The sequence below is a fragment of the Sarcophilus harrisii genome, chromosome 1 (assembly GCF_902635505.1).
Source record: "Sarcophilus harrisii chromosome 1, mSarHar1.11, whole genome shotgun sequence".
In the NCBI taxonomy this organism is placed as follows: Eukaryota; Metazoa; Chordata; class Mammalia; order Dasyuromorphia; family Dasyuridae; genus Sarcophilus; species Sarcophilus harrisii.
Genome location: NC_045426.1, coordinates 652,222,010 through 652,248,732, shown reverse-complemented (window position 1 = coordinate 652,248,732; position 26,723 = coordinate 652,222,010). Strand labels below are relative to the sequence as shown.

At 34.0% G+C, this 26,723-nt stretch overlaps 1 protein-coding gene and 1 long non-coding RNA gene across 5 annotated transcripts in view; one reads left to right on the top strand and one right to left on the bottom strand.

The window, feature by feature from the left end:
- LOC111719174 overlaps positions 1-22,613 on the top strand; it is a 59,274-nt gene extending 36,661 nt beyond the window's left edge. The window contains exon 3 of the long non-coding RNA XR_004231210.1: positions 22,533-22,613. This is a non-coding gene — a long non-coding RNA (uncharacterized LOC111719174). The remainder of the gene's footprint in view (positions 1-22,532) is intronic.
- RFX2 (regulatory factor X2) overlaps positions 1-26,723 on the bottom strand; it is a 146,128-nt gene that overhangs the window by 17,165 nt on the left and 102,240 nt on the right. For all 4 annotated transcript variants that reach the window (XM_031947773.1, XM_031947774.1, XM_031947775.1 and 1 more), the window contains 7 exons: positions 22,507-22,688; positions 20,473-20,592; positions 9,556-9,671; positions 7,743-7,861; positions 5,687-5,799; positions 4,510-4,664; positions 2,545-2,642 (listed from right to left, as the gene is read on the bottom strand). In XM_031947773.1, the coding sequence (XP_031803633.1) occupies positions 2,545-2,642; positions 4,510-4,664; positions 5,687-5,799; positions 7,743-7,861; positions 9,556-9,671; positions 20,473-20,592; positions 22,507-22,688 (903 nt within the window). The remainder of the gene's footprint in view (positions 1-2,544; positions 2,643-4,509; positions 4,665-5,686; positions 5,800-7,742; positions 7,862-9,555; positions 9,672-20,472; positions 20,593-22,506; positions 22,689-26,723) is intronic.

The following is a 26,723-nucleotide window of genomic DNA, read 5'->3' as shown; positions in this document are numbered from 1 at the left end:
GCACATTAAAATTAAATGTGAATCATTACTAAGCAAATTTAATTTGTTGTGCTAGTACCCAGTTTATATATATTGGTAGAACTGTAAAGTAGTCCAGCCATTCTGGATTTCAATTTGAAATTATGCAAAAATAAGTGCCTAAATTATCTATAACCATTGCCCCAATCATCGTACCACTGGGCCTATATCCTGAATAAGTCTGACCGTAACAAAGGTTTATTATGTAACAAAATATTCTAGCAGCACTTTTCTGAGGTAGCAAAGAATTGAAAACAGAGTAGATGGTCACTGACTGAATAAAGTTTGGAAAAACTATGGTACATAGATATAATAGAATGTTACTCTGTAGTTAAGAAATGACACTTATGTGGAATTTACAGCCTTTAACAGTTCTGATCAGCTTCTCTTTGATGCTCTTTACTAAGTTTCCATCACATTATTTTACCTTGGTCCTCCCACCTATCTGACTACATCTTCTGTCTCATTTCCTATATCTTTGTCTAGGTTATATTCATGAACAATGTGGGTATCTTCTAGGCCTCTTCTCTCTCTCTCTCTCTGCGATTTTGCTTGATGATCTCATCAGCTCCTATGGATTCACTTATCATTTCCATGCTAATGATTCTCAAATCTTTTGGTATAGTCTGAACCTTTCTCTTAAGTCTTTTTTTTTCTTTTTCTTTTTTTTTATTATAGCTTTTTATTTACAAGATATATGTATGACTAATTTTTCAGCATTGACCCTTGCAAAACCTTCTGTTTCAACTTTTCCCCTCTTTCCCCCCACCTCCCCCTACCCTAGATGGCAGGTAGAGCAATACATGTTAAATACGTTAAAGTACATGTTAAATGCAATATATGTATATATATTTATACAGTTATCTTGCAGCACAAGAAAAATCAGACTTAGAAATAAGGTAAAAATAACCTGAGAAGGAAAACAAAAATGCAAACGAACCTAACTTATAGTCTTACATTTCTAACTGCCTACTGGATACCTCCTGGGAACAGGATATCCCATAGCTACCTTACATTTGACATGTCCAAATTTGACTATCTCTTCCCCACAATCTGCCCAGTTAACTATCCAGGTTTGCAGTTAGATGTCATTCTCTATTCTATTTCTCATATCCAATCTGTTGCTAATTTTTGTCAATTTTACTTTAATGACAGCTCTCTTATGTGCTCTCTTCTCTCCTCTGATATTATCACCACTTGTATAAGCCTTTATTTATCACTTCATGTCTGAAGTATTGAAAAAGACTTCTGCTTGGTTTCCTTGCCTCGGCTCTCCTCATTCCAGTATATCTTCTGCTTGGTTATCAAACTAATCTCCCTTAAAACACAGGCTTAATTATGTTACCCCTTATCCCTTCTCCCTCTACTCAGTAAACTTCAATGGCTTCTTAACACCGCCAGGATCAAATATAAAATCCTCTGTTTGACATTAAAAATCCTTCATTCTGGTCTCCGCGCCTAATTTACTAGTCTTCTTATACCTTACTCCATATGTATGTGGGCCTCCCTGACCTTTCCAAAACCCACACATACCCTGAGATCCAATGACCCTATCCTTCTTACTCTTCCTCCCATCTAACAACTCAGAATTTTCACTTACTGTCTCCCATGCCTGGAATGCTTTCCCTACTCATTTCTACTTCCTCACTTCCCTGGTTTCCTTCAAGTTCCATTTAAAAATCCCACTTTCTACAAAAGCCTTTCCCCTAACATCTTTAATGCTAGTCCCTTCTCTCTATTGATTATCTCCAATTTATCCTGCATCTATCTTGTATATACATAGTTATTTGCATATTGTCTCGCCATTAAACCACAAACTCCTTGAGAACAGGGTCCCTCTTTGCCTTTCTTTGTATCCAGAGCATTTAGCACAGTTCCTGACATATAGAAGGTGTGTAATAAATACTGAATGCCTGAGAAACATGGGAAGAGCTTCATAGAGCAAAATAAGCAGAACCAAGAGAACAACATATACACAAAGATTACAACAATATTTTAAAGATTACTAAAAAGAGATTGAATTTTGAGTAACTGAAAAGCCAATGAAATTCTAAGAGAACAATGAAACATACTATCTTTATGGCCAAGAAATGGGGGACTACACAGTACTTCAGATGTACTCCTCATATACCTCCCTCATTCTCAAATTCTGCCTCTATCAATGAAGCCTGAGAATAATTCTTCTAATTATATGAAAGAGGGAATTTCACTATCTGATGCAAAGAACTATTCATACTTTCGAAGAAAAGAGAACAACAGATTCATCATCTTCACATTACTTTCATTCTCTGATTTTGGTACAGTAAATTAGCACAGTATACATCCATACTTGGTTTTGTAGTTTAATCATTACCTCTTACTCAATAGTCAATCCAGAATAATTCATTCAGTGATTATTTGCTGAGGGATAAATCCCTTGGAACAGAGAATTTGACTAGATTTGAGTGCTCCAATCAAGATTTACCAATTGTAATTTAATTTACCAGTAATTAGCTATTACTGACTCTTTTCCCCCAAGCTAATTACCTTTGTTTGAATGACCTGCTGGGGAAAATCACTCATAGCATTTGTCAACCAGCCTTCTAAGCTCTTTGCAAAATTTCGGATTGCCTGTGTCAAAGTACCTATAAAAAAAATCAGAATATTAACAAAGAAGATTTTCTTATGCAAGTAAATTTTATTACAATTAATTATTTCTCATATCACTTACTTTTCTTCTCATTTGTACTGCATTTTTGCCCAGTCTTTTTTGATATCTCACTTTAACCTACTTACCCTACCTGACCCAGCAATCCTCCTCCCAGCATCTTCCCTTTTCAATTCATTCTGAACAATGCCACCAAATCAGCCTTCCTAAAACACAATTTTATTTGTTCAAAAACCTTAATTCCCTATTTCCTACCAAATAAATCCATAATCCTACACTTAGCATCCAAGGCTTTTTACCATCTAACCCACCTTATCCCATATTTTATCCATACATACAAAGTACATTCTGGCAAACTAGACAATTCAATAATTCCTGAGTAGAACTAGAACTTCCCTATCTCCATATCCTTATTCAAATTACTTACTCAACCATCCACTATCACTGCCTAACAAAATCTTACCCATCTTTCAAGATCTAGCTTGAATATTTGTCTTCCTCATGAAGTTTTCCCTTATTCGTTCGGCCAGAAATGATCTCTTCCTCCCTGAACTCCCTTAATGCTTTGTGTTTTTTTGGATGGCACATCACATTTTACATTGTGTGTTAGCTATTTAACAACTAATTTTTTTTAATGATATGGTAAAACTATAAAATCCAGAAATAATATAACAAAGAATGGTTAAGAAATAAAGATGATAATCTGGCCTTCAGAAGTGAAGACTAAATGAAGAATAATATATAAAATAGAGGAAAGTTATTATTCCTTCTCTCTACTGAGAACAAAATTAAGAGGAAAATATATTTCATTTATATCAACAAAGATATAAATTAGAAGAATTTATCTAAATTCCTGTTACTTATTAGCATACCATTTAGTACTTAATCATGTAATGTCTCACATTATATTTTATGTATACATGTCCTATTCCAATGTCTAGCAGCACAGTTGCCTTGGATACAGTTAAGACAAATATTTGCTGAATGACTGAATTAATGTATTTTACTCAAAAAAGCCTTCTTTTACAGCATCTAATATTGTGTATAGCACATAGTAGTGAGTATATACCTGTGAATCCCATGACTGATATACCCTTTAATACTCTTAAGAATGCAGCCACTCAACGTTTGGTCAGCAGGAGGTTTAGTTCTCCTGACACAGTCTTATAAAACCCAACGTCATCTCCATTCCATCAGTAGGTTTTGGAGCACAGGATGATTAGATATTATAACAGGTTACCAAGGAAAGGTGCACAATATGCCACCAGATATTTATGAAGAGTTTCCAGCAGGCATCTGCTGTTTCAGACAATCTGAATGAAGAGAAGGCCAGATGTACTACCTCTAAAAAGTCCATTCTAATTAACTCTACTCCAACCAACAAATAGTGAATGATCTTTCCCGTGAGGTTTGACACAAACATGTCTGTTTGGATTTCATAATGAAGGTCACAAAAACTAATTTAGTTGTCAACATGGCCAATTTACAGACATATCCCAACCAAGACACTTGGGAAAGATTAACTTCAGTTAAATGTAAAACAAAACAACAACAACAATAACAAAAAACCCTAAATGCCTTTTTTCTATAGTAAACCTCTTTTTGCCAGCACAGGAATTCATAGCCTCAGACAATAATGACATTTTTTTTTTCTTGGTTTGGTAATAAGGAAAAACATCTAGACAAGAGAAAATATCTTAGGCACTAATTGTATTAAGATGTTGTTGTTTTAAGTTATATTTTGTACTATGTACCTAAATTTACATAAGGGCACAAAGACATGTTTCTATCATCAAAAGACTAGAGCTGAGTTAGAATAAGAATATGGAACAGAATTTGCTTACTGGGCACCGGTCTCAGCACATCAGGGATGAGAATCTCCACCAGAGCCTGATACAATATGTGATCACAATTTCTCATCCACTTTAATATAGGGTCATATTTACATAGTGTAATAAGCTTGTCCTTTGGGATGACAGCAACTTCATGTTCTTCTTCACTGTATGGAAATAGCAAAATAACATCACTTGCATTCAGAGTAGCTATTTTAAGCCATTCCATTCTGCAGATATTTAATGCAAGGGGAGGTTGCCTAGTGAAAATCTATTGAAAAGAAATAATGACTAGAAACAAGCAGAAAATATTAACAACATAACCAAGGAATCTGGAAAAAGTCATGCTTTTTAGGTTTTTCTTTTTATCACCAGGCCCCTATTACTCCTCTGTTCTTTTTCCTGTTTAGATGCTCTATTAGAATATTGCTGCTTACCCTCTTTATAAATGTCTTTTCATCCTCTACTTTGCAGGAAGCTACATACTTTTTAGAGAGTATATTTTATCTAAACTCACTAAGTAGCAAATTACATATAAAAATTATTTGTAGTTTTTTCTAATACACAAAGATATCTGAAATCTCTTTTTTTTTTTGTAATTTAAGTTGAAAATTTGAGGATCAGCAACCTGAACCCCTTCTTATATATTATGACAACTAAATAGAAAAACTATCTGTTCTTTCTGAGGTTCTTTCTAGGTATCTAGGTAGTACAGTAGATAAGAGGCAGCAAGACCTAAGTTTAAGACCAGTTTCAATTATTTACTAGTTGTGTGATCCTGGGCACATCACATAACCTCTGTTTGCCTCAGCATCCTCAACTGCAAAGTGGGAATAAGTAACAGCACCTCCCTGTTATAGACTCAAATGAGACACTATTTGTAAAGCCCATTTGTAAAAGATATAACAGGTACTTAATAAACATTCATTTCCTCCCTTCCCAAGGAGGTATCATTTGTATCTTTGATATCATTTGACTACTTAAAAGTAGTCAGTAACCTTTCGCTTACAAGGTAAATTTGGAATAAAAATCATTTTCTATGAAGCAGGCACAGGCAGCCCGGACTTGGATAGAGCAGATGTTTCTCAAAAGCTATCCCTAGAGGTTACTGGGGCAAAATCCAGTTTGAAGGTGAAGCTTGCATAGGTTTCCATTTCCTGAATTGGATGATCAAAGTTTAGTCACTCACGTGGAAGGTAGAGCAGTGGAGCCATCACCTGAAGGTGGTTTTGAACTCCAGAATGACAGCCACAGCTTCTCAATGTAGTGAAACTGAAGATTCATTACAACATCCAAAGTTGCCTAAACAACAAATCATGATAAGGTATATCCAACATGTAAAATAAGACTCTATTGGTTTATAAGCATTTTAAAGAAAGTTACTTTTTTCATTAAGAGGAAGAATGTGCTTCACTGATTCCTTCCTGATGTCTTTGGAATAGATTGAGTTTTAAGTACCTGGTTGAGGATTTTGCTGTAATGTTTTCCAGAACATCTTCCTTGGCCATCTTGGATTATAAAGAAAAACTACAGAACCCAAAATGATTGTGGTAGATAGGGAAACACATAATTCTTATTACTAATGACAATGAAAAAGCAGTAGCTCATCAAAGACTCATTTAAGCTTTAAGTGACAACTTTTCCATAACAGCAGTTGGCAAAAGACATGCCTATTTCCAATCACTGAATTAAAGCAAAGTGCAATACTCGCAGGTAGAAAAGGCAGATTCCCAGTATGGCCAGCTTTATTCCCTTTAACTTTCATTTACATAAGAAGTTGACACTGACCAAAATGCATGCACTGTTTACTTTCCTGCTTAATTTTCTATAATGCAAAGCAAATGATTCTGAAAAAATAGTGGTAAAAATCTTCTACTTCTAAGTTCCTTGTGAGTATTGCCATTATGATATAACTGAGACTTTTGGCTTGGTTAAAAGGAAAAATGCCATGGGCTGCAGTCCTCTTCCAGGATTCTGTCTTACCAGTTCTAGTAATATATTTATAACACTAGTGTCAGTTATATTACTTAATAATGCTTATGATATCTGTATTTTGTTTGCAATCCAATTTTATTCTAATATGCATATAAAATGCAAACCTGAAATAAATGTAATTACTAATTTTTAAAAAAAGGTGCCTGAAAATAAAGATGACTTTTTAAAATAGTCCTTATCACATTAAGTTTCGCTTTGTTATCAGCGAAGAATTTGTGACCTGGACTGACATTATGCCCTGCAGCAGTAAAGGGAGCTGCATTTATCTTTTTCAGAAAGTTTCTGTAAGCAAAGTACTTTGCAAAATCCTAAGAGCATTAAAGAAATGTGAGCTATTATTGTTATCAAAAAGGGCACACGGTGTCTAGGACATACACAGTACTACTCAACTAAATGGAGAGCAAGTTGATCAAAAGGCACAAGAGGTGTCTTCAACTGCCTGCCCAGAGATTCAGAATCCATTACATAAGCCAGAATCAGGCCCTTATATTTCCTATGCACAGAAGCAGGCACATTATTCATATTGGTACTCCATTAATACTTATATCTCCTCCATACACTACATTCCTCACTGGTCTACCTAGTCTCTATCATTTTTTTTTCTTTAGTCTCTATCCTTATATTTGCAATATTCATCACCCTTCATTCCTGAAAGATCCTCCCCCTTTACCTGCTGAAATCTTTTTTATCCTTTAAAGCTAACCTCACATGCTAAAGGAAGCCTTCCCTGATCCTATTTATTGATAAGGACATTTCCCATCACAGAGAATTTTGTTTGTAACTCTCAAATCAATTTATCATTTTTCATATTTGTCTGGATGGATGCTGTAACTTCATGCCCAAATAATATGGAAGGTCCTTGAAAGGAGGACATTTTATTTAAACTCTGTAAATGAAACTAGCACAAGAATCACACAACTGTCATTTAATATATATTTCTTTGCTTATTGATTACTATAAGATGTTCACAAGAAAAATATCTCGTGCTATTGAAAGCATACTAAATCTATTCCATGCTTCCCCAGAGATAACACAAACTCCTTTCCCCCCCTAAATTTTGTATCACTAGTATTTATATCACAATACTTTGCACATATTAGGGTCTTAATAAATGTTTGTTAAATTGGATAACCCATTAATAATAAATACAAGAATACTTAGGCAATGAAATTCCCAAATACAAACTTATTCCTTTTTAGAAATAAAGCATAATTAACAAAACAAAACCACACAAAAGGTAATACAGTCACCTCACAGTGTCTTCTGTAAAGAAGTTGTAGGGTCTTTATGTCATTCACAGTGATCCCCTCCTGTAAGAATACACTGCCTAGATCAGGAGCTGGGAATTCTGGAAAGACATGGGAAACATCTAGAGGGTAGAAAAGGACAAAAATAATAGCAAAGCAAATATTAGGAAAAGGAATGATAAACCAAAAATCAGATCAGACTACACAGAGAAAGAAAGCAACACAGGCCTAGTCAAAGCATATAACCAAAAATAGTACTTGGAAATCATAGTTGCCTAGTACTGCTGGCAAACAGGATAGAAATTTGGCAGCTAGATCTAAGATCTTTATTAAGCTCACCATATCCAAAGGAATGCAGAAAATGTTATGGTCAGATCAAAAGATGCCAATGAAAATATGCCTATTTTTAGTAAAGAAAGTCCTCCCTACAATGGCAGAGAAGTATGTGGGGATGGAGAGGAAGTCCTAAAGGCTAATCTTATTCACTTCCATCCTTAAGGGCTCTTTGTAACCTGACAGAAAGGGTTCAGAGTATAATAGCTAGATAGTAGTAATAAAATAAGAATAGTTAGCCAATCTGTAGTCAGGTATCTCCTTTAGATTTCAGTGAGAAAATTCTATTATTCTATTAAGAAGATGGGACAAATTTCCAATGAGTGACACAGTTTTCAGGAAGGAAGGCCACTACTTAAAGCTCACATGCCTAGAAGATAACCACATTGCTTTCTGGAGGCCATCTGAAGCTGTCCCTCTCTCTCAGCTCCCACAAAAGGTATATTTGGGGAATGTTTAAAAAGATAGATGTGTTTGTGTTTATGCATATGTATTCACATATTGAAAATTCAAGAATCTGGAATTTTGAGAATATGAATAATTTTTTTTATTGACACTGATGGCAGCTCCTCTATAATTCAATGTATGGTCTTCTTGAGTTGCTGTGGCTAAAAAAACTCATCACCCTCTGGTCAGCCTGGGCGATGAACCATTTTAAACTCAACCAGGTTAAGTCCCTGTATAAAAGAAGTGTCTTCTACTAGGCCTATACTTGAAGCATTTGCAGCTTCAGTAAGGGCTTCCAATGTTTGTGATCAACTAATATAGACTATGAAAATTCTGAATCATTTCCACATCATGATTAATTATTAACAGAAGTCTTTGCTGGAAGAAATATATAGGCAGACAGATAGACAGAGAGATAGACAGATATCTAACTTTAAAAAGTATCACTATTTAGCTGATTAAACTAATTATCACTAATTTATGAGTTATTAGTAATTGGAGTGTCCCCTCTTCCTTACTAAGTCCTGAACAGATGAAGTAGGTGAAGCTGCTGCTAGATATAACAATAATTTTAGGAATTACATTGCCTATAATGGAAGAAAGAAAGGTTTCTATGAATGTCTAAATATGATACTAAAATGTGTCAGGCAGATAAGAGTTGAAATTCAGAAAATGACAAACCTAGATATCCACTATTGACATCTGTTTGCTTTAAGGTTTACCTCAAAATTCTGGTAGTTTTCTTATGGTCATTTTACAAATTAATTATGTTGATGTATATTTATACTAGCAGCATAAACTGATAAATCAGAGAAAGAAATATTCCAAAACTACTTAAGAACTAAGTGAAATCCAAAAAAAGCTACCAACTGCTTATTTTTGGTACAATTAAGCAGTGAAACAGATGAGAATAAAGTATAGCAACCCTGGACTCCCAGGAGACAAAGTGAAAGTCATCCGACTCAGAAAATCAATAATACATTATGAAACCAAGGGAAACAGAAACAGTCAAGATCACAGGGTTGTATTTCATCACCTATGAACTGTTGGTGGTGTTGGCTCTGAGCAGCTACTGACTGCTCAGGCGTGGCATGCAAATTGCTGTTAGAGCCACTTTCCCCAAGGCCATCCATCTTCTGTGCTGGCCTGTATCTTAAAGGAGGAAAAAGAAAAACCATAGAAATTTAATATTCATTTCATCATGTTAATTCAAGTCAAAGAAACATATTAAAATGTGCAAGGCACTGAGCTAGACTGTGAAAGTTATTTGGCCAACTAGTAAACCTAAGAAACAATCCCTGCCCTGGTAGAGACTGTAATTCAGTAGTGCGGCAACACATATCCAAATAATAAAGAAGATAAAGTAGTCAATGCTTATGAAAAGTACAAAGCATAATTTGCACTCAGAGAAAAGATTATTTACAACTGGAAAAAACTGTGATTTTCTTTGAAGAGATAGCATTTGAAAGGGGCTTGATATGTTGATGTTACAAACTTGATGGGTCCAATATAATACTCCTTGCATGTCTTTTTTACTAAATGAGCTCAAAGACTAAATTTTAAAAAAATTGTGTGCTTCTTACCCAAAACAAATTTCTAAAAAAAAAAAAAGGAAATTAACATGACATACCAAACTACTATGAATATGGATGTACTAGTTTCTGGGGAACCTGTGAAAGTTGTAGACACATCAGCCTTGATTTCTCAAAGGTTTACTTGATTAGAGCTGGAAAAGAAGGAACTTTCACTTTGAGAGGTGGAGTCACTTGCTCAAGACCTCACAAACAAGATGTTTTCTTACACCAGAATAAAACTGATAGGATGAAGACAACTAGGAGGAAAATCACATCACTAAAGATGGTTTTCGAACTGACAGGCGTTAGTACTCAGACCAACAATAGACACTCGATTCCTTGAAAAAAAGATTTGTTCAACTGCTGGGACAGATCTTTATTGAAATTTACTGATAAAAAACTTATTACTTTTGATTTGTTCTACAAGAGCTTATCCTTCAAAAAGAGGTTGTAGAGATTCTACTATAATACTTTATATTTCTGAAGCCATGACTTAAAAGAAAAGGTAAAATAGAGAACTTTGTACACAGCAACAAGGCTATGTGATGATAAATTCTGATACTCATTTCAACAATGAGGTGATTCTGGCCAATTCCAATAGATTTGGGATGAAGAAAGCCATCTGTATCCAGAAAGTACTACAAGGACTGAATGTGGATCACAATATAATGTTTTCACCTTTTTTGTTGTCTGCTTGCTTTTTTTTCTCTCTCATTTTTTTTCTTTTTTGATCTAATTTTTCTTGTGCAACATGATAAATGTGGAAATATGTTAAGAAGAATTGCATATGTTTAACCTATATTAGATTACTTGCTATCTAGGGGAAGGGAAAAGGAGAGAGAAAAATTTGGAACACTAAGTTTTGCAAGGGTGAATGTTGAAAATTATCTTTGTATGTATTTTAAAACTAAACAGCTATTTAAAAAAATTATACCAAAAAAAAAAAAAAAAAGAAAAGGAAAAGTCATTTGTACAGAAGAACAAAATGAAAAACATGTTGTTGATGCTGTTATCTGCTCACTAAGAAGAAAAAGCAAGATTTTTTTACAATGTTATTTCAATCAGCATAATTAACCACATGGTCATAAATTTTAGTTACTGGAACACAGTAAACAAATTACAAAAAATATTCATTACTGCACTTATCTTCATAATAGTGTTGACTAACTAGTGCTTCTCTTTATCTTCTACATGAATTAGAAACAGTTCTATAAACTGCTATAAATAGGAGGTGTGCTGCTGAAAGGTTTTTTTTTTTTAAGTTCTTCACTGAATTTAAGAGGTGAAAGGGGCCGCCTTAGAGTCCATTACATACAACTTGTATCTCACCAAGAATTCTCTCTACAACACTGTCTACTTGAACACTCCTAAGGAGAAGGAAACCTGCTAATTCCCATAGTAATCCCTTCCATATTTAGACAGTTTTAATTGTAGTCAACTTCGTCTTCCTCTGCAACTTCCACCCACTGCTCCTAATTATGACCTTTGGTAATAAATAAAACATTCCCTCTTCCAACACAGCAACCTTCCTAAGATTTGAAGGCAGCTATCAAGTGCTCTCTTCTCCAGGCTAAACATCCAAAGCTGTTTCTATAACAAATCCTGACATGGCATGTTCTCCAGGCCTTTCACTTGTCCTAGTTCCTTTCTTCTCAAGCATATATCAGTTTGTGTATATCTTTCTTAAAATGCAGTAGCAAGAACTGAACAAAGGCCCAAAGTTTTAGCTTGACCAGGGCAAAACCATAGGAAACATACTGCTTCTTGGTTCTATGTCCCATATATGCATACATACATACATACACACATATGTATATATAAGATAGCTAGATAGATTTGTATATGTGTATGTATGTGTGTTTATATATTATATATATGTGTGTATATATTTGCATATATATACACATAATCTATTCTGAACTTAAACACCAATAAATATAAGAATTTTCAAATGACATAGAACATAAAAAGATTGTATATAAAACATGTTTGTACACCATTCTGAATACTTTCCTCTGAATTTGTTTTAAAAATGCTTCAATGACTCTCTTTTTGTCCTTTTGTTTCTGGATCACTAAGTTTTCTCTCCCCATCCTGATATTATAAAATAATACATGCCCTTATAACAAACAAGCATAATTATGTAAAATCTAACCACATTTTGACCATTGCTGAAAATATATATATTTCACTCTAGGCTTCAAATCTCCCATCTCTCTATAAAAACGTAGATAGCATGCATTTTAATATATTTTTCTGAAGCTAAGATTGGTCATAGAATTAATCAGAATTAGCAAGTCTTTCAAAAATTTTTTAAAATAATGTCACAGTTACCGTACAAATTGTTCACCTAGTTTTGCTCACTTCACTCTTCATAATTATCTAAGTTCCTTCAAGCTGAATCCATGTTGATTGCTTGCCTTTTTTTCTTTTCCTATTCATGTGCTTTAACTATCTATTAAGAAATGATTCTCGTTTTTATATATTTGAACCACTTCTTTATCTCTTTTGGATATCACACCTTTATCAAAGAAATGCTGGAAAGATTTTACTTAAATCATTTGTTTCCCTTATAATTTAAAATTTATAAGTAATCAAAAATGTCCATTTCATCTTTTCTGGTTCTATCTTTAGCCATGAACTTTCTCTGAATCCATAACATAGAAAACATCTCCTTCCTTGCTCCTCTGACTTGTTTGTATGACATTTTATATGCAGATGATGTATTTATGCATTTCGAATTTTTGTTGAGATATAAAATGTTCTAAATTTAATTTCTGCCAGGCTAATTTCCAATTTTCCTAACAGTTTTTGTCAAAAATGGAGTCCTTATCCCAGCACTTGAAGATCTTTAGTTTTGTAAAATACTGTGCTTCTTTGTTTACTTTGTTTTATGTATTCTGTTCCTAATGTTTTACTGATTAACTTTTTTGTTTGTGAATCAGTATAAAATAATTTTGATGATTACTGCTGTGAAATAGTTTGAGATCTGAGACAAGGCTACCTTTTTTATAATTCCTCCCCCACTTTTTTAGATTCTTGAACTTTTGTTCCTTCATCTGAATTGGTTTGTGTTTTTTTTCCCCCTAGCTCTACAAGGTAATCTTTTGGTAGTCTAACTGATATGGCACTGATTCTAAATTAAATAAATTTTTAGTAAATTGGCATGGCTCAACCAAGGACAATTACTATTTCCTAGTTAGATCTGCCTTTATTTCTATTAAAGTATTGTTATCATTATTACATTTACATTATATATGTGACATTAACTATATTCTGTAAAATTATTTTGAGACTTCCTGATTGGTTTTGGTAAAGTAGCAAAAGAACCCCCCAAAAATAGCTGATGATATTTATGTGGTTTTATTTTATATACTACTATTATGGACAAATATAAATATTTACAATTAATTTTTAGTTGAATCTGTTGCGTTCATATCATTTGCATAAAAGTAATGATTTTGTTATTTTTTTTTAGCAACGTTTATTTCTTCACTTACTTATTGTTCATGGGTTGCTGGGGATTTTTTTTAGCTATAGCTAGAATTTCTAATATTATATGGCAAAGAGGATTTAAAATATGTTCTTGCTTTAATCCTAATCATATTCGAAAATTTTCTAGTATTCCCACATTACATATCATGTTAGCTCTTGATTTTTGATAGATACTCATACTTTTGGAAAGATATTCTCTTGATTTTAGATTAATATTATTTACCATAATAAGGAAATGTCCATCTGTTCCCATGCTTTTTAGAGCTTTTAATGTTAAATGAGTATTGTATTTTATAGGGCAGTTATAGTGCCAGTCCTGAAGTTAGAAAGACTCATCTCCCTGAATTCAAATCTGGCATTAGTCACTTACTAGCTGTGTGACTTAATCCTGTTTGCCTCAGTGCCTCATCTATAAAATAAGCAAGAGAAGGAAATGACAAACTACTCCAATATCTCTGCCAAGAAAAAACAAAAAAAACAAATGGAGTATAAAGAATCAGATATCATTGAATTGACTGAACAACAACAAAAATAATATTTTATGAAATGCCCTTTCTGTATCTTTTGATATAATCAGACACTTAGGTGGTGCACTGGATAAAGTGATGGAACTAGAGTCAGGAAGACCTGAGTTACATACTGGCCTCACACAGGGACAAAGTGCATGCTCCTGGGCAAGTTATTTAACATTTGTCTCCCTCAGTTTCCTCATTGGTAAAATAGGGGGAAAAAAATAGGGCTGTTGTGAAGATTAAATGAGATAGTACTTGTAATGCACTTTACAAATCTTGAAGAGTTAAAAATGCTAATAATTATTATCAGCAATAATAATAATAATATGATTTTATTGTTACCATTACTAATATGATGTTACTTTTATAATGTTCCTAATACTGAACCAACTCTTTTTATAACGTTCCTGATACTGAACCAATTTTTCATTCCTAGTTTAAATCTAGTCTTGACATAGTTCATCTCTCTAATTAATGTTTATGGGGTCTCTTTGCTAATATTTATTATTTTTTGCTTTAGTGTTCATCAGGGATTTTGATCTATAGCATTCATTCTCTGCTCTGTCTTTCCCTGGTTTAGGTATTAAGATCATATTTGTATCATCTTCAGAATTAGGCAAGATACTTCCTTTTCCCATTTTAGCAAAATGAAATATCATTGTTCAATAAATAATTGATAAAATTTACTCATAAATTAATCTGGTGCTGGTGAGGTTTTTTTGGAAGCTTATGACTTGTTCAGTTTCTTTTTCTGAGGATGAATTCTCCTTTTTAATGTTGGCATTTCCCTCCCCCTTTCCCTTTAAAATCAAAGTAGCTCATGGTTTATCTATTATGTTCCCCCACCTCCCAAAAAACCTGACTTCTAATTATGTTTGTCACTACAATTTTTTTTACCTACATATCCAATTCATTGACTTGTTCTCTCCCTCCCTCCCTCTCCTTCTTCTCCCTTGACCACTTCCTCTCCCTCTCTCTTTCTGTATCTGTGTCTATGTCTGTCTCTCTCTCTCTTTCTCAATCTTTCCCCTGTCTTTCTCTCTGTCTCAATCTTTGTCTATTTATGTCTCTTTTTGTCTCTCTGAAGGTTTTATGCTCTAGAACATGTTTTTTTTTTTTTTTTAAAGGTACCATGGGCAGCTAAAAAATATCTTTCAATACCCATTAAATAATTATCAAACATCTACCAGAGCAAACTTTTAAAAATTCTATTTAGATCATTAATTTCTTTCCTCTTTCATGGTAGCCTAAAATAGACTTTAACTATTAAATTTTGTTTTGGCTTCAATTTCACATTGTTGACTCACAGAATTTGTATTCTTCTAAAATCTCAACAGCTTTTTTCATAGTAACTGTTGTCTAGCCATGTCTCCACCACCCATTTGGTATCCTGAGGTGCCAGTTGTTAGGTTTGTTTTTTTAACTCAAGGGTATTACCTTACATTTATCTGTACTAAACTTTGCCATATTTGATTTGGTTCATACATTAACATGTGATTTGTTTGGAGGTTCCATCTTTCAACTGTGTTCACATCTGTTGCGCTAGACATTATTCTCCAGTCCTAGGGATGTCTCTTACTCTCTAAGGCCCAAGAAAAAAGAGCAAAAGGAGGAAACATACAAGGGGAAATTTTCAGCACATTAATTGCACATAAATCCACTAATGGTAAAGCTGCAAGGAAATAGCTTATTAGAAAAGTCATTTATAATAAGAGTGTACCCTTTATTAGAAGTATCAATAAACTTCCATCACTACAGGCCAGATATTGTTCCCTGCTATTAAATAAAATAATATCAAAAGTTCATTGAACTCTCGACATAAATTTCCTTTTCAATATGAACATACATTAAATTTTAAAACTTTTTTTAGACCCAGATTCTGTGATTATAAAATGTTAATTATTCCTGCTAACTTCAGCAAATTTTAAGCATGCTATCCATACTTTCATCTAAGTAATAGATAAAAATGTTGAATATCATATAGCTAAGCAGCAAACAGATCTCTGAAGCAATCCATCAGAGAATCTTTATGTTGAATATGATTGATGTCATTTAACCAAATTTAATCAGCCTAAACATACTAAAGTACAGCTCACTTCCCTCTATGTCATCCAAAATCAGGCATAAAAGATTGTATGGAAGGTGCAGCTAGATGGCACAGTGCTGAGGACACCAGAGACACTGAACATTTCCTGGCTCTCTGACCCTGGGCAAAGCTTTTTTTTTGCCTCTCCAGACAAACAAGTAGGAACTTAGGCATTTTCCTGATCTAGTAGGTCAGTTATCCTATCAAAATTAGGAATAAAATTAAGTCTGGCATAACCTATTATAAATGAAACCCTGCTGACCTTTCGTGTTCACTGATTTCCTTCTATATGTTATTGACTGACATTTCTTTAAAATACACTCTATAATTCTGACAAGGTTAAAAATCAAAAAAGAATAACCTATAAGGACACACAAAAAGATGAACATTCATGAATATAATGTCTTCTATTATTATATATGTGCTTTTTTGAAATGGAAATTTATTGTTACATATTTTGAAATCTCCATGATATTCTGCTGGACATATAACAATGTATGGTTTTTGTTTTTGTTTTCCTTTTTCTGGCTTTCTTTTTTCTTATTTTGTATTTGGTTTCAATTAAATTAAATTTTTTTTAAAAGTCAAATTCATTTTTCTATAATGTTCAGGCTTTATCATCTTCCTCTTTCTCCAAGCCTGTTATACTTCTCCCTGATGCTAGTAAACACCTCTGATAGTTTTTTCAGTACTCTACTTCTGTATTTCATCCAGGCTTGATAAAAGGAACTCTTTGAGGGACTGCTTGCCTTCTTACTAATCTTGGGCTTCCACTTCCTGATAGTCATTTTTGTTTTATCCTACTCCAAAGATCATTCTCTTTAGGAGAAAAAAATAGATGTGCAAAATGAGTTAAGTAGGTCAACCTCACCATCCACCTATTATTCCAATCTAAGCAGTAATACTGTCCCTTCACTAATCTTCCTTTTGCTTCCAACATAACAAACAAAAACTTTTTTTTTTTTACTATCTTTTGACATTTATCACTGGCCCCAACTTATTATTCTGAGCTTTAGTGCCCCTGAAACAATTTATCAAAATTATGTCGATGTTTTCAATTACTTGCCCCTTATTTCCATTTTCTTTACATGTCATTAAAAAAAAATCTGAGTTTCTGAATGAATCTACAGTGATTCTTTTAGTCAAGTTTCCCTTTTTCCTACTCAATAAAAAGATGAAGGATGAAGACAACTGCAGATATCTTCAGAATTTCATTCCTGAAAGTTTCCTATTTGTTTAGACCTGACTTCCCTTTCAAAATATAAGGCCATTTGAACCTACATATCTTTTCTGAACACTTTTGAAATCTGCTCTCCAAAAATCTAGGGTGCATTTCCTCTACTTTTCAAATATATCAGCTGGTCTGCTTTTAGTAGACAGAGCTAACAGAGATCTGATAGTCCTCTGTCATTGTATTATATGCTGTGCAAAGTTTGTGATATTTTCCAAGTTCCTTATTCAATTTTTCCTCCTTTTTAATTGGTCCATAGTACTGCTTACAACAATATTACTTTTCTTTCTTAATCTACTGATTTTTTCTCAATGCTCTCAACCATGTAACTCCTTACATAAGTACAGATTGTTAATATGTGATGCTTTCCCAAGCATTTTAATCTATTCAGCTTCAGCTAAATAAGGTATATCCCTTAAAAATCCAAGTCTAGTCATGACCAAGTGTTGATATCAATTTTTTAAAATAAGTATTTTATGATGTCTTTTGTTTTAACATCATCATAGTTTACTCGTGTCTCTCCTCTTCTCCCTCCAAGAGAGCCATGCCATGCCACAAATAGTATTTCTAAGGCAAAAATAAATAAAAATAATTTAAAAATTAGTACACCCAAACAATACATTGGAAAAAGTCTACAAACATGCATAGTACACCACCACTTTAAAGCTCCAACCTATACTAAACAGTGAATTTGGAATGTCATCTTATGTGTCTTCTTTCAAGCCATACTTATTTTTTTTGTTCCACACTTATTCTTTAAAGTTTTTCAATATTTCACTTTTGATTCTGTGTATATGGTTCTTTATATTTACATTGTTGCCATGAGGTCTATTATTTTCTCGGTTCTGCTGACTTTACTCTGCATCAGTTCACATAGACATTTCTCTATATTTCTCACATGCATCATTTCTTACAGCACAGTCCCTTTACATTTAAGTATTACAACTTGTTTAGCTATTCCCAACCTGATGGGCATCTAAATTTGTTTTCAATTCTTTGCTATCAAAAAAGTGCTGTCATAAATATTTTTGTGTACATTAGAGATTTTCCTTTTATCAGTGGCTTTCTTGGAGTGAAAACCAGGTTTCAAAGAGTATGAACAGTCTTTATTTGAATAATTCCATACTGCTTTCCAAAATGGCTATAACCAATTCATAGTTCCACCAATCAATCTTCCCACAAATTCTCCTACATTGACACCTTTGCTAATTTTCAGGGTGTGACATAAAACATTTCTTTTATTAGTAGTAATATGGAACATTTTTTTATGTGGTTATTAAAAGTTTGCAATTTTTATTTTCAGGATTATTCATATCCTTTGACTTCTTATGTGTTGGGAAATGGCTACTGCTCTTAATATCTTAGATATTAAACTCTTATCAGAAAAATTTGATACAAAGATTTTTTTTATTTGACTATTTCCTTTCTTATCATAAGTATATTAATTTTGTCTGTGCAGCTTTTCAGTTCCATGTAATTTATCTTTTTGAATTGCTTCTATCTCTTGTTAATTTTTAAAAATTGAGATTATATTTTTAAATCTGACAACTTATCCATACACAAAACTTTGCAGAATTCTCTTGTACTGATTATTACAATAGACTTCTAATTAGTCTTCATCTTCCAATTAATTGATACTACATTAATTTTCCCAAAGTACTAATTAGCCCTCTCCCATTCAAAAATTTCATTGGCTTCCTATTGTCTGCAAAAAAGTTTAAAACAATGGCAATTACAACTCCCCTCCCCAACAAGGATACCCTGACTTCTCTTTTAAACCCAATTCTCCACTATTCCCTATATGTGTATCACATAGCAACCAAATTAGATTACTTTTCCATGTCCTTGCTTTTAGGTTTTTTTTCTTTACATCTCTAACTTTTCTCAAGCAGTTTCCTACAACTGGAATGCTTTCCTGCTAAAGTTCCATCTGTCAAAATCCAATGCTTCCTAAAGGACTCATAGCAATTGCCCCTTTCCTTTATAAAGTTATTTTCTTTAATCACCTTAGTTAATCTCTACTCTAAGCCCCTTTAAAATTTGTGCAGTCCCTTCCTGCTCCAAATCTATGATCCTTTAAAAAAAAAATATGAGCCATAGATTTTAGACTTAAAAGAGACCTTTTTTCAAGGTCATCTAGTAGAATGTCTTCATTTTATAAAGATGAAAACTGAGGCTCAGAAAGGTTATGTTACTAGTTGAGGTCACACAGAGAGGTTAAGTGATTTACTAGTAAATGGCAGAGTGGCAAGAAAGGTTTAAATTCTCTGGGCTCCAAATCTGGAATTCTTTTCACTACACCACAATACACAGAGACAGTTACCTTATCTTACCTTGTTAATTGTGGACTAACTCCTATTCCCTCACTAGACTATAAATTGTTTGGAGAATTGGGTAAGAATAAAATACAACTTCTCTATCACCCAAAGAGGCTGACATAGGGCTGTGCACTAAGTATATTCTCAACACATATTTGTTGAACTAATTGATACCAAAATTTTTGATGTGTGTCAATTTCCCAATTACATTGTAAGCTTTTTTGAGGGCAACAACTGTCCTCAAAGTCCTCTTAACTTTTTTATATTGGTGTTCCCTGATAAATCTGTTTTATATGAATATGATTTTAGGAAAATTCAGTTAATCACATCTTTGTAAAATGGGTTTTCTAAAGAATCTTACTTGTTAGCAATAAAAATGTTGAAGGACCTGTGTTTGTTTTGGTGCTATAGCTTTGTCTATGTGTAATCTGCCTTATACTCTGTTTCTGAACTGTCAATTTTGATTCTCATTAATCTGGTAAAAACCCGGAGTCTAAGCAACAACAACAACAACAAAGAATGTATCCTTTTCTGTATTCCCTTAGGGCCTAGCAAAATACCTTGTACAAAAAAGATCTTCAATAAATATTCAATTCTAAATATTTTTGTCTCCTGGCCAATTTTCCAAGAGAGCAACAAAATCTTTGGAGTTTCTGTAAAAAGACATGTCTAAGTAAAGCTAAATTGGAACTAGTTCATGGTCTTGGCTAGCAGAATAAAAAGGAATGGCCACTTACCTTTGCTTCTGGTGTATTGGCTGTTGCCTCATTGCCATGTACTGTGTGTCTTCCTGTAATCGATTCAGTGGTGAGTCCGGCTTTAGACGAATCCCATAATAATGATATTTGGAATTCCCCCTAGGAAGAAAACATTTACTACCCAGATATCTTTACTGTTTAAATAAATTGTCTGTTCAATAATAGATAATTGATAAATAATACTACTAATAATAACTTTTTATATATAAAGCTTAAAAGTTTGCAAAGCACTTTACTTAAAATCACAGAAAAAATTAGGAAGGGAGTGATATCTAGGTCTCTTCTCCATCCCTCTTTCCTCCAATCAGGCTTCAAAGAAGCTATTTTAGATAGGCTACACCTGCTATTTCTCCTATGGTTAAAATTACCTAAGGAATTCTACAACCTTTCCCAGCAATGCATTGCTTATTCAATTCCCTATCAATTGAAGATAATGTCAAGGACATTTTAAATTATTTGACAAGTCAATTTAAGTCAAAATTATCAACATAAGAGATAAGGTGCATAAGAAGGAAAAAAAATCAAAATAAAGAGTTAAACTTTTGAATACAGCAAGATACATACATGAATACATCAGTGTCTTAGGAGTCCTGTCCCCAGTTCCCTTCCCAAATGGGGCCCACTCTGAAAGCCAAGAGCAATGGAAAACAGGCCGAGCCTGGGATCTCCTTGCTGCCAAAAATCCCCTTTGCATCATGGTGAATCAAGTATGTGTCCAATAGAATACTGGAAAAAAGGAAGAAAAAAAGGGAACCAAAGCAAAACCCTAAAGTGTCACCTGGGAAGATTGGAGACAGGACACCCTTAAAAGACCCTGTGGCACAGCTACAGGAGAAAGTGGGAGAGATGGAGAGGAGTGATATTATCATAGTGTGGGCCTCAGGTCCAATGGTTGTAGTGTCTTCTGAAGACTTCAATTTGACCACCTTTGTTATCTTTGTATAACACTTTGCTTTTCTATTTCCTCCTTTTCCTGTATCTTCTATGTTCCAGAGAAATTAATTGCAGCAAGTTTAAAATGACAGCTACGTAAAGAAAGCTATGCTTTTCCTCTTCAGGGATCTGATATCATAAGTGTATTCTTTTTTCTACTGATGCAGATAATAGTCACTCGAAATCTCACAAAGTTATTAAGAGCTACTGTGGTTGAAAAAAATTCCTCCCACAGTAATTAACTACTAGGATGATTTAGCCAGGGCTGAGAGAATGCCAAAGCTGCTGCTGGAACTGTGCCCCAAGCCCCGAACTGTCTTCATGCCATTCTGAGGCATCCAAAGAGGACTTCAGTGGAGAGGTTTGTGATTGACAATAAAAACCATTCCCTGACCTATTGTGACAATTCAAAGAAAACCACAGATGTTTAAAACATAATTCATTTTGGCTGTAGTTCAGATAATAAGCAGATATAAAAGATACCAATGATACTGAACCATGAGAGCACAGGTAGAAGTAAAAAACAAAAACAAAACTGTACCACCACAGTAATTAGGCTTGGCAGCAATATTTATTTTATCTCAAAGAAATGCTTATCTTTTCCAGGTAAGAAGAACTTGTGGATGGGTAATAAGCATTAATAAAAAGTTCCTGGTACAATATGACATTTATGACAATGAAGACAAAGACAAAGTCCAGTAAACCAGCCTGTCCCAAGAAGAATCAAGAAGCATTAAAACCAAACATAGAGAAGAAGCAAAGGATGATCCCCAAAATAAAAAAGGACAGAGTTTTAAAAGTTGAAGTTTAAATTACCTTTTTGAAATTGATTCCTGCAGTACAAAGAGGTCTATAGTTGCTAAACGATACCTCAATCCTACAACAGGGCTAAATACCATCACAGTTCTTAACCCCAATGTGCTAATAAGCTTAATCAAGTTGGTGTTAGTTCTAATTTGGGAAGAATATCTATGCAAGGTTTAGAAACTGCATAACTCCTAAGATATATGTCTAGATAAGGGAAAAAAGGAGTTGACAGAAGTCAGATATATATATTCAATCAAACTCCTTTGTACTAACCTTGTCCCCAACCTTCTTGTTCTCAGCCCCACAAACACAGACCGAATCAGTTTTCCAAAGGAAGCAGCATTCACAGGATCTAGTTTGTGTTCCTGGCAGTGCCGAAGATAATGGTTATAAAGAGAACTTCTTGGGAGGCTCACACCTTCAGCAGTTTCATAATTATCAAGGAGCCACTGGAGCTAAAGGGAAAAAAATGTATTATATATACATATATATTGTAAAAAAAAATACTGGAAATAACATTTAAGTGGGATTAGTTTTTAATATTATTTTGTTATTTGCTTCATTCCTAATAAAACTTAATCAGGAGATCCAACTGTGATATGATCTATATTCAAAACACTCTAAAAAGGATAATTTACCTGAATTTTTGTTTTCCTTTAGTATATAAAATCTGAATTTGAATAGGAAGCTAAATGCCAGGGTCTGTTCTTCAGTCAATTACTTAAAAGAAAATTAAAATCATAATTTTTTGAAAACCATCACTTCTAATTGTATTGGAATGAGATAAGTTCCAATACTAAAAAAATATAAAATATACATAAGCAGAAGAAAATAATATTAACAAGAACCTAATTATTTTGTTTACTCTTAAATTCTCATTACTTTTCCCAGTCTCCCTCAATGCTAGTGCCTTCCTTCAGATTATCTCCAATTTATACTGTATGTAACTTGCTTTCACATAGTTGTTTGGATTGTCTCTTAATAGAGCTACTTGGAGGGATCCTTTTGCCTTTTTATCTGTACATAGCAGGTACTTAATAAAAATGTTTGTAAACATGGCATGCCCAAACCTCTCCAATCTTAAAAAGTTTATGTTTGATCCTACCAACTATCTCTTCTCCTTTTCACAGCCAAATTCTTAGAAAAAGCTGTCTCCACCTAGTTGTTGTCACATTCTCACATCTCAATCAGCTAAGTGGCACAGTAGATAAAATGCTGACCATGGAGTCAAAAAAATTTGAGTCCAGATCCAGCCCCAGACTACTAGCTATGTGACCCTAGGCAATCACTTAATATGTCTTTTAGTTTCCTCAACTCTAATCCAGGGATCATAAATAGCACCTATTTCCTATGGTTATTGTTAGGATCAAGAGACATGATATTTGTAAAGTGCTTGGCACATAATAGGTACTTAATAAATGTTTGTTCCCTCCACTCTCCCCTTTCCCAGTAACTTCGCAATCACTAGCAATCTAGCTTCTGACACCATCACTTGACTCAAATTGTTCTCTCCAAGGTCACTAATAACCTCTTGATTATGAAATCTAATGATCTTTTCTTGGTTGTCACTATTCTGGACCTCTACTGATTGCCCTTCTCTATGTTCTCTTGGTTTTATAATTTAGGTCCCTCGTGATTTTCTCTTTATCTAAGAGATGCTTTCTTGGTCTTCTTTTCAGGTTCATAATTCATGTTCCACCTCTTGCATGCATGTATATCTCTCCTGATCCCTATCCTCTTCTATGTCTTGGTGATCTTATCTTTCATGAATTTACCTATTATTGCTATGATTTCTAAATCTAGCTATCTAGCCCTCATGTTTCCTGAATTCCAATCTCACATCCCCATCTACTACTGAAGATCACCATCGGGATTTCCCATACCTATTTTCACTCAATAGACCCCAAACATAATTATTTTGTCTCCTAAACACAACCTTCATCCTAACTATCCTTCTCTGTTTAGGGTATCGCCATTCCTTCAGTCACCTCAATCTATAATCTAAGAGTCATCCCTGACTTTTCACTCTCTCCCCTTAACCCGATCAGTTACCAAGTTGTGTTAAGTTTATTTCTTTAATATCTCTCACATCAACATCCATAAACACCATAATCAATCAAGACCCTTATCACTTAGACTACTGCAGCTGCTTTCTAATAAGTCTTCTCTGCAATCTATCTTCTATACAGATCCCTAAATTGTAGACCTGCCCATCAGGAGCATACTCTCTTCAAGCCTGGTTCAAGAAAATTCAGTGGCTCCCCTCTGTCCTTGGTATAAAATATAAGTTTCTCTGGCTTAGACTTCTCTGACTTCAACCTATCTTTCTAGGTTAATTATATTACTTCCCCTTATGTCTTGTCTCCTAGATTCCATTCCATCTCCCACCTCTGGGCCTTTGCACAAATTATTACCCAAAACTGGAACCCCTTCCTTCCTTATCTTTCAAGGCCTACCTCAAGTGGCCTTTCTGGATTCCTCCACTTGTTAATCCCCACCACTCTTCATTATGTATTTATTTTGTGTATATCCTAAATGTACTTCTCTGGGAACATGGATTATCTTGTTTTTGTTTTTGTATCCCCAGTATTTAACAGAAGGCATGGCACATGATAAGTATTTAATAAATTCTTGTTGACTGATTATTGCTTTACAATTTTCAAATCTTCACATTTATTATCTCATTGAGGCTTTCACACCATTCATAATGAGATAGATTAGGAAGACAGATGTTACTATCTCCATTTTACAGGTAAGAAACTGAATTTTAAAGGTAAAGTGACTTCTCCAAGGCCCCATAACTAATAAAAATGGTAGAGTTCCTGTGAGAACCTAGGCCTTATGATTCTAAGTCTTGTACTGTTTCCAAAAGGGTTGGAGCATTTTTTTTTGAGCAATGACATAATTAGGTCAAAGAAATATTTTAGGCATATTATTCGTTCTGGCAGTAATGTCTAAGATGGAGTAGAAGAAAAGAAATCATTGGAACATAAGATGGAGGGAAATTTTCAACCAAGTTCCTCCAAGTTGGGCTTGATACAGAGTATATCATAACATGGCAGATCAACCAGACAAGTCCTAGAAAAGTTTTCCATAAGAACTTCTCACTGACAGAATTAATACATACTTGCTCAATGTTGCTCTCATGCCTATCTTGACAGGTTTTTCAAAACCTGTACCTAAGTATTATAGAATATCCACCAATGCAGGATGCTACTGATTTCAATCTTCTCCCTCATTTGTTTCAGTAGTTGAACATTATGTAACCTGAAAGTTGTTTTTTTTTTAATTTTTAAAGGCATCAAGTGCTTTAGTTAAAATTAAGTTACTGGTTAAATTTCCCCTAAGAAATAAGAGAATACCCACCACCATACCAACTCCATTAACACAAAACCAATCATAGTGGGGTTTAAAATTGATTCCTACCTTTGTTAAATGTAATAATTCTAATACATACTGCTTTAAGGTTTGGTAAAGCATTATATACATTATTTTCTTTGGGTCTCTCAACAATACTGCCTTATCCCCAGTTAACTAAAGCTCAAAGATTAAATAATTTGCCCAAGTCAAAATTAGTTGAATGTCAGAGACGAGATTCGAATATGGGTCTTCCTGACTCCAAGTCCAACACTCCTTCAGGTTGAGATGGCCTCCACAAAGTAATCAAGTCGGATTCTTTGGATGGTAAGCTTCTGAGAATCTCCAAAGAAAGGAGGAGATAGAAATGAAGATGTGAATGTGGATGGGAGACCATCTGTGATTTTATCAACATAGAAAACTCCTAGAAGATGAAACTCATTCTACTAGTACAAGCTAGCAATTTCTCTCCAACTTATAGTCTAAAGAGCTGCCCAGAGCACGGCAAAGGGCAGATGTTTTGCTTAAGGGCTATACAGAAAGTGTGGACCAGAGGCAGGACATGAACTGAGAATATCAAGATTTTGAAGCCAAATTTCCGGCTATACACACACACACACACACACACACACACACACACGCACACGCACACCCCATACACCATGCCTCTTAAGGATAAGAAAGAGTACAAAAGGTAATGTTTATCTAACAAGCTGAGTGCCTGACAATTTTTTGAAGTTCCTACCTCCAAATTTCACCAGGCAACCCTGATGATAACTCCTATAACTATCTAGGAAATGGAATAGAAGAAAGCCTTATAAACCAAGAAGAGAGTAAGAATTTATCTGGTTTTGTTCTCACCACATCCTGGGCATCTCTACTTATCATAAAGAATAGTAATAAGTCTAATATTTAAATTTTTAAAAAGCAATTCCCCCTAAATTTTAAAAAGCACATTTCATGTTATTCTGCACTAAAATCTTACTCTATAGTCACTTCCTAACATGGAGTGGCTTTGGATTCTCAGTATTCACACTAGCAGAGCAGACTCTAGAAATGCCTAGCGTATGGGAACTCCAAGCCATAGATTTTGTCATCTAAAGACAAAATCGATTAGGTGTGGGCAGGCTGAT